Source organism: Corylus avellana, chromosome 6 (assembly GCF_965113065.1).
Source record: "Corylus avellana chromosome 6, dhCorAvel1.hap1.2, whole genome shotgun sequence".
Taxonomy (NCBI): domain Eukaryota; kingdom Viridiplantae; phylum Streptophyta; class Magnoliopsida; order Fagales; family Betulaceae; genus Corylus; species Corylus avellana.
In genome coordinates, this window is record NC_142495.1 from 336081 (window position 1) to 344135 (window position 8055).

Below are 8055 nucleotides of genomic sequence, written 5' to 3' on the forward strand. Positions count from 1 at the left end.
TTATCTGTTTAATAGTCCTTTTAATTTCTCTATCTAGAACTCATGACCCATGATGAAGATTGATGGGCTAGTTGTCTAGGGCGAGTGGGTCCTTGCCTCCTTGGATACCCAACACACACACACACAAATGTTAAAAGTGAGTCATTAACAGCATAATTAATAAGGGTCCAATACGTACGCTACATTAATTATATTTACAAATTACAGAGTATGGCAATTGAACGTTGCTTGCACAATATGGTTTCATTAAATTGCTGATCTGATACGCATGAAGCAGAAATAAGCACTTGGCCAATTAAGTACATATAACTATATAGGCATTAATCAAGTAATTAATTGAGCTTCCAGTTGGATCCTGCCAACCATCTCCTTCACAGCAGCTGCAATCTCATTCACCGAGGTTAGCTGAGAATCATCTTCAACCTGTATCAAAGCAATTAACTATTACAACAATTCCATATTTAATCATGGGTTTTAAATCTTGAACAAATATAATAAGTATGTGACAGTTTAGTATTACTAGTACTAGTTACTTCAACTAACCTTGACACAGAAAGAGTAAAGGACCATATTATCAACTGTTGTGACATTGAGGTGAAGGACGAAAAGGTGCAAGGAGTGCAACCTGGCCACCATTTCCAAGAGCTGTTTTGGATGTTTTCTTGATAGTACTTTGATATTGGCATGGCGTTCCACCATTGTCACTTCAATGTCTGCAATGCCTGAATTCTTCTCGGCAGAGTACTGAGGGAAGGAAAAGAAACCGGAGAGGACAGAGGAGGACAAACTGCCGTCTGCAGGTGGTTGCTTGCTTCTCTTCTGGGCTTCCAGGCATTGGAGGAGTTGCTCAAGCTCCTTCACAAAATTAAGGGCTCCCCCTATGATGGATGCTTGGTCCCCCTACTCAAATGTGTGTGTACGTTAGTGAGACAGACAGATCGAGAGATCAATTATAGTATAGAAAACAAATAAACATTCTCCTAGGATTAGTAATTTCAAAATTAATGCTTTTTATATATATATATATATATATATATGTTAATTTGGTATATATTTTATATATATGATATTTGAATATAAAATATATACCAAATTAAAAGTAGTTTCAAAATGCTAGCGCCCATTAATCAACTATTTAACGAATCGAGTACCTTTTGCACATAAGAAGGAGGCATCATAGACCTAAGCACGGCGAGATAGTCGTTCATTTGCTTCCTTCTATTGCGTTCCACAGCAATGTGAGTCATTCTCTGGTTCTCCTTTTCTTCCTTGTTCTTGGTGCTTCTGGTGCGCCGTCTTTTTAGCCTTCCCATAGTCGCTGCTGGAGCTTCCACCGAAGAAAGTCCTTGACCCAACAACCCAATATTAGTGTTGGAGCCCCGCTCCTTCACACTAGCTTGCACCATTAATGAAGAAGGAGAAGATTCTAAATTATAGTTGTGAGGTGTTTCAAAGCAGACTTTGCTGTCTTCTTCAAGACCAAGGCAATAGCTCCCACCTCCTCCTAATACATAGATATCGCTGCAGCCATAACTGTAGGAGCCCTGTTGGAACACCAAAGCTTCGAGAGCCATTATCTGAAATACAAAGTGATCGATGATCAAGAGGCCGGGCCGGGGTTTTCTCAAAACTCATAAACAGGAAGAGCTGGCTACCATTAAACCAAACTCCCAAGTTCCCAACAAATAACTGGGAAAACCAGGAACAACTTTTGCTTCTCTTCACTCTGAAGTTTAACCTCTAGCTCTTCAATTTTAAAGGCCTCATTCAATCTAATAATTTATGCACCATGACCCCAGTTGCTCCAGCCACGTATTTTATAGACAAATTAATTGCGGAGGGGATTGTGTGTTTTTGTTTGTGTGTGTGAGAGGGAGAAACGGGGACTCTCTTTTTTATTATAAATTATTCATAAGAAAACAATGATTGTGGATTACGCCCAATTATTAGCCTGTAAATTAACCAACTATTAATCTTCACTAGAAAGAGCTATATATATAGACTTCATTAGAAAATAGTTATGTAAAAACAATATATATATATATATAGTGGCATTTGTAGACTTTCTACACGTGATTTGTTGCATAGCTGTCATTTGTATTTTACAATATTAGATTTTAGACAAAAGTTCACTTATCATCTTTTGTGTCTTAGGTTTTGCAATGTTAACTTGAATCAAAAGTTTTAATGGAAGTATCTTATTTTAATTTCATCTCTACAGTTAGGGTTTTGTGTTAATCCAAACGACAAACATCTGAAATATCTTTTATATTCCTGAAAAATTTATAACAACACAAATTTACCCTCTTTTTTTTTTTTTTTTTGAGAAAAAGGTAAAACAACATGAAAGAAAAAAACCCAAACCAGGCCCACAAGGTGGCGGTAGGTCACGAGGGAATTTTTTTTTTAATTTTTTTAAAAGTAAGAGTATTTTAGTTATTTTGACATCTTTGGTTAAGATTTTTAAAAGATGGGTGAAATTAAAAAAAAAAAAAAAAAAAAAAAAAAAAAAAAAAAAAAAATCTAAAAAGCAAGATACCCACATTACAACTCTTGATCACATTACAACTCTTGATCATTCGAAGTTAATAAACTTAATATTATAAAACTCATAATACATAGAGAGTGAAGTTTCTCTTATATTTAACTATAATATTTGTTAACTTCAATTCAAAATTAATGACAATAAGATGAGAAATATAGAAGAATTATGCAAATTAATAAGAGTCTTTAGTACAAAACACAACTTATGATGTTGACGAATTAATTAAAGTGTCGTTGAGTGTAACTTTAACCTACCCGCTTGGTTGTGGCACCTCGTGAATTCTAGTAATTATTCTAAATAACGCACGTTTACGAGGAGCATCGCTAGTTGATTTGGTCATAATAACAAAGTAGTACCGGGGAGACACAAAGAGCAATGTGTATGTTTGTATGCGAGCACGTGGCGCAGAGAGAGAGAGAGAGCAAATGTGTATGTTTGTATGCGAGCATGTGAGTGACCGCACAAACAAAGGGGGGCAGATTCTGCAATCATGGAAAGCAACGCCCTCTCTCTCCGATGGGTGACTGAATGAATATGTGTACTCTTCAGTCTTCTCTGATTTGTGTTCAACCCCCAAAAACATCTCCTCTTTTTTCTCACTTTTTATATTATAATACTTTAACCTTCCACACCCAACTCCCGTTTCGATAAAAACATTCCCTCACTCACTCACTCTCTCTCTCTCTCTCTCTCTATCTGTGTCAGTGTGTGTGTGTCTGCTTGCGTTTGCATGTATTACTGCCTTTGGATAAAAAGGGTTAAGATAGATCATCTGAGGCTAGCTCTGAGCTAGTGAGGACCATCTAAAAGTTTGTGTTGGTTTTGGATTGATTTGCAAATAATTAATGTTTATATTCAAGAGAATGGTTTGATGCATATATATATATAAGAACATTGCTCCTATCATGACAAATGAGAAACTCTTGGCTTCGTTGAGTCGATTGAAACTTGAAAGGTAGTTTTGTCAGTGATTAAAATGGAAAAAAGGGGAGCGAGCAGTACTTGGGGCCTACTCATCTTCAACTTTTACGCACAAGTTGATTTTTCAAGACTTTCATATTTTTGCCCCCACACAAGACTTTTCTTGGGGAAGCAGCTCATATATACCATCTTTCCCTATATTTTAAGTGATTATTTTATCTCCTAAATAAGATTCTAATTAAAGTTACTGTAGCATATCAGATCCTACGCCAGCATACGATGCACTTGAACATGTTTTATCTCGATATTTTTTTTAATCACACCTTCTTGATCAATTGGCTTTGAGTAGTGAATCTATAATTAATTCTCATCTTAAATCTTTGTATATATGGTAATGGAATATACTGGATCTACATTTGGGTGTCACGGGAACTTAATTTTCCAATATTTCAGCTATATATATATATACATTTAGATTCCTTTAATTAGTATTTTGATCGATTAGCTGGACTATCAAATATTTCTAATTGGCCGTGTTTGAAGAAGTTTAAAGAATTGTTTTCTGCATTGCACTTGAAGCTAATTAAGTGGTTCCATTTTTTTTTTTGAACAAACAATCAATCACGCGCTAATCTATGAATTGGTGAACAAATATTGACTAGCTATGCGACTAAGTAACACAGAACTTGTGTTCATTTGGGATCGAGGCTAATTACAAATTAAGGGAGCTAGGATGCAGAAATGAGATATATCGATATATGCCACTACTACTTCCATATATATATATATATATAATATAATATAACCCTCTTCAAGACAATTAAGTACTTGTCAGATTATCAATGCATGTAAGGCCTTTTCACGTGTTACTTGATGGTTAATTAACGTGAATGTTGATGAAGAGGGAGTATTGTCATTATTAGGCGAATTGAAACATTAATTTTTGGCGATCTAAACATTGGTCTTAAACACAGACCCCTAACGTCTATGTCAGTCTTCGTCTTGATCATTTTTTTTCACGGTTTGGAACCAAAAAGTTGTACTAATTGCTACTAGTTTAGACGTCCGTTAACGTGGACTCTGGAACACTGACGGCCCCTAACGTCTATGTCGGACTTTGTCTCTTCCCCGACTATTTTCCACCTTGATCGAGAAGGTGCTTATGAATCACGGCTGATCATCGCAACATTTATACTGATGATTACTGTTAGGTAGCGTGAACCCTAGCTTTACAAAACCATGAGTCCCAGCGCCCATAGAAATGTTCTGCCATGTACGCCTCATGCACCAACCATTTTCAATGCAACAAATGCACATGATGTCATGATATAGAATTATACATATCATTGTCATGCTATATATATATATATTTCATGTGGATTTTGTCGTTAATTAAGGATTTACATACATTTTCCATTGTTGTGGAATTATCACACCTAGCTTCATGCATGCATATAGAGTAAACAAGTTCTGTTTCGTCACTTACTTTTTAAGTAGGGTTATGTATGTGCAATGAGTACTAACTCGCTAATTAAAATATTGATTTCATTTATACTTCTAATTGGAAGATGTGGCAGCTGCCACGTAGGGTGCTGACAATTGTTGAGGGAGAATAACATGAATGGTACTGGCTCGAACACTTTGTCTAATAAATAATTGCTAAGGTGGTTTTAGCAAGTTGGCTTATTATGTTATAGGCCAACCTTAGATTCTGGGTACCTCAATCGATTCATTGTATTTCCTTTTTCTTATTTTTCTATTTTGGTGATATTTGCAAGAATTTTAATATTCCACATCTTGAAATATTATGTTTTAAATTTGCTAGATCAGGTGAATGCATCTCATCTATCATTTACGAATTAAATGATTAAATCAATTTATCTCTATTTGCTTAAGCTTTTAAAATAATTGGTGATTTAAATTAATTTAAAAAAAAAATAAATAAATTAATAAATAAATAATTGAGCTAACTGACTGACCTACTCTCAATCATGTATGCTGCAGTTTATGTAATGGGACTGCTTCCCGTCTAGTGTTTGAAAGCATTCTCATATGATTAACCATTCTCCTTTTCATTCATATAATAGTGACTTTTTTTCCCCTTCCAATTAAAAAAAAAAAAAAAAAAAAAATCCATGTACGTAGTTTATGTAACGTATCAACAAACCTCTCTGGTCCATGTTTAGATGTTTGCAATTGCACAATAGTTTTGAGAGAGAGAGAGAGAGAGAGAGAGAGAGAATCTTGTTTGTCGGTGTCTCTGATCTCAAAACAAAAGACATGGATGTCAAGATGAAGGGGATGCTGTGTTCATCAAATTCCGACAATTATGCCACTGTGAATACGTCATGGGACAAATCTCCCTTCTATATTATATATATAATATATATAATATATATATATAATAAGCGATGTGCCACTTGTTAATTAGAAGCAGGCAGACCCCCCCGCGCCCCCCGCACGCTATTTATTTGGCTTAAAGAGAAATTTTACTTTAAATTCTTAAATTATTTTGCGATTTAATATACTTCTTGAACTTTGAAATCTTTTAATTTAGACCCTTGAATTTTTAATTGTAATCAATTTAAACTCTCCGTCAAATTTTAAATGTTAAAAGTGATACAATAACGTTTATACCCAAAACTTTTATAAAATTTCAAATTTATCCTTAATTTTTTTTTTAAAAAAAAAGGTATTTTTTTAAAAAATATTATAAAAAAAATCACAACGTAACCCACGGTTGGGTCACCTTGTGACCTTTTTTTTTCAATTTTTTTTTTTAATAAAAAAAATGAAAGGTAATTTTATCTTTTTAGGAGTTTTAACGGCAAAAATTAACGAAAAGATTCAAATTGATTGCAATTGAAAGTTCAATGGTTTAAATTGAGAGATTTTAAAACTTAAGAGTATGTCAAATTGCGTGGTAATTTAGTGGTGTAAAGTAAAGTTTCCCCTTGATTTAATTTGCTTGGTAGAGGAAAAATGTTTTCCCATGCATTAACGTTATAAATAAGATGCTGCCTATATATATTTATACACACAAAAAAATATGTTTATTTCTCTGCTTCCCATTTTACGAAGTTGATGATGGACTCAGACGTCCATTACCTTCCAAAAACTCTATAGTAGTGTAAGCCCCTATTTAGATTTTCCTCCGCAGAACTGTACCTTACCCTTTATACAGGAAACTTTAGCATCGATGGACTATAAGCTATCGATCCATCATCCATCATCCAGGCATGCAAACATAAAATTTATATGTTACAATGTACCCAAAAACTAATGAAATATATATAAATACACAAAAAAATATGTGTTTGTTTCTCTGCTTCCCATTTTACGAAGTTGATGATGGGACTCAACCAACCAAAAAAAAAAAAAAAGACAAGGTGATTGGGGTTTCCACCCCGATGCAAAGGTGGTGGGTGGAGACCATCGATCTCATGGAGATGGTGGATCGAGGTGCAGCTCCACCTCCTCCTGGCTCCTGCTTGCTTTCCACCCATCCATGTTATGGAGAGGTGGAGTTGCGGCCTCCACCCCTCCTCCCACTTGCTTTTTTCTCTTCCTTGTTTTGTGGTGGAATATAATCAAAATTGTATATAAATTATATATAGATATCACGTACATGTTCACTTTATTAAGCAGCTTGTTGACATAACTTGGACGAAAAAGTTTCCAAATTAATAAGTGATTTTTTAAAGGTGAAAACCCAATAATTATTATTATTATTATTATTGTTGAAATCTAGGAATAATTTCTAAATAGTGAAAAGCTATGACCAAATTTTTAGTTTTCCTAAATCGGATATGACTTTGCTCTGCCTTTTCTTTATCCTTCCCATTTTGGGACCAGTGGTTTGTTTTGCTCCCATGGACAAGCATCTAGGGAAATCTTCGGACCCTTACAGTACTTTTGTTTCACCTCCAATCTGACATGTCTGCAGATCTAGTCGGTTCAATCCAACTAATTAGATGGTTTTACGTACATCACAAAAATGAAAAACAGATAATAATAAAATCGCTGCTTCTACTGTATTCGTGGCCGGAACTGTTTATATGCAATTTGCAAAATGGACCACTACAGTACTGTACAAAGCATCTATGTTATATTTATTTTTCCCAACTTTGAAAGTCAAATTATTGGGCTTTTGTTCCCGTAAAAAAAATGTGTCGGTGTTAATTGACCTTTAGATTACTTGTGAAATATTGGTGTGATATACAACATTGGTCATAATAAATAACTAACCAGGTTATTATGCATGTGCTTTGCAATTCACAGGCATGCAATAGATCACGGGTGATGAAGGGGTAAGCGTAGAGCCGTCACCATGTAGGTTTTGTTTGGTTTAACAATTTTAAAATGTGCGATTTAATAAAATTAAAAAAAAAATGTAAAAATGTAGTTAATAATAACTCGAGTTTTAAAAATGCAGTTATCATTTAACAAAATCATTCATGTGTTTTTAAAAACACATCTCATTTTAAAGTTACAAATTGTTCAATTAACGCACTCTCAAACAACAGCGTACGTAATTGCGTGGGGAACATACCTACTTGCTGGTTGAGACAAGTAAGTAGCTAGCTAGA

The 8055-nt window shown here is 34.5% G+C and overlaps 1 protein-coding gene across 1 annotated transcript; it reads right to left on the bottom strand.

The window, feature by feature from the left end:
- Nucleotides 1–156: 156 nt before the first annotated feature.
- Nucleotides 157–1802, bottom strand: LOC132187388 (transcription factor bHLH94). Its single transcript, XM_059601682.2, has 3 exons — nucleotides 1152–1802; nucleotides 544–900; nucleotides 157–423 (listed from the first exon to the last, which is right to left on the bottom strand). The coding sequence occupies exons 1-3, from the start codon at nucleotides 1572–1574 to the stop codon at nucleotides 325–327; spliced, it is 879 nt and encodes a 292-aa protein (XP_059457665.2). The 5' UTR covers nucleotides 1575–1802; the 3' UTR covers nucleotides 157–324.
- Nucleotides 1803–8055: the final 6253 nt, after the last annotated feature.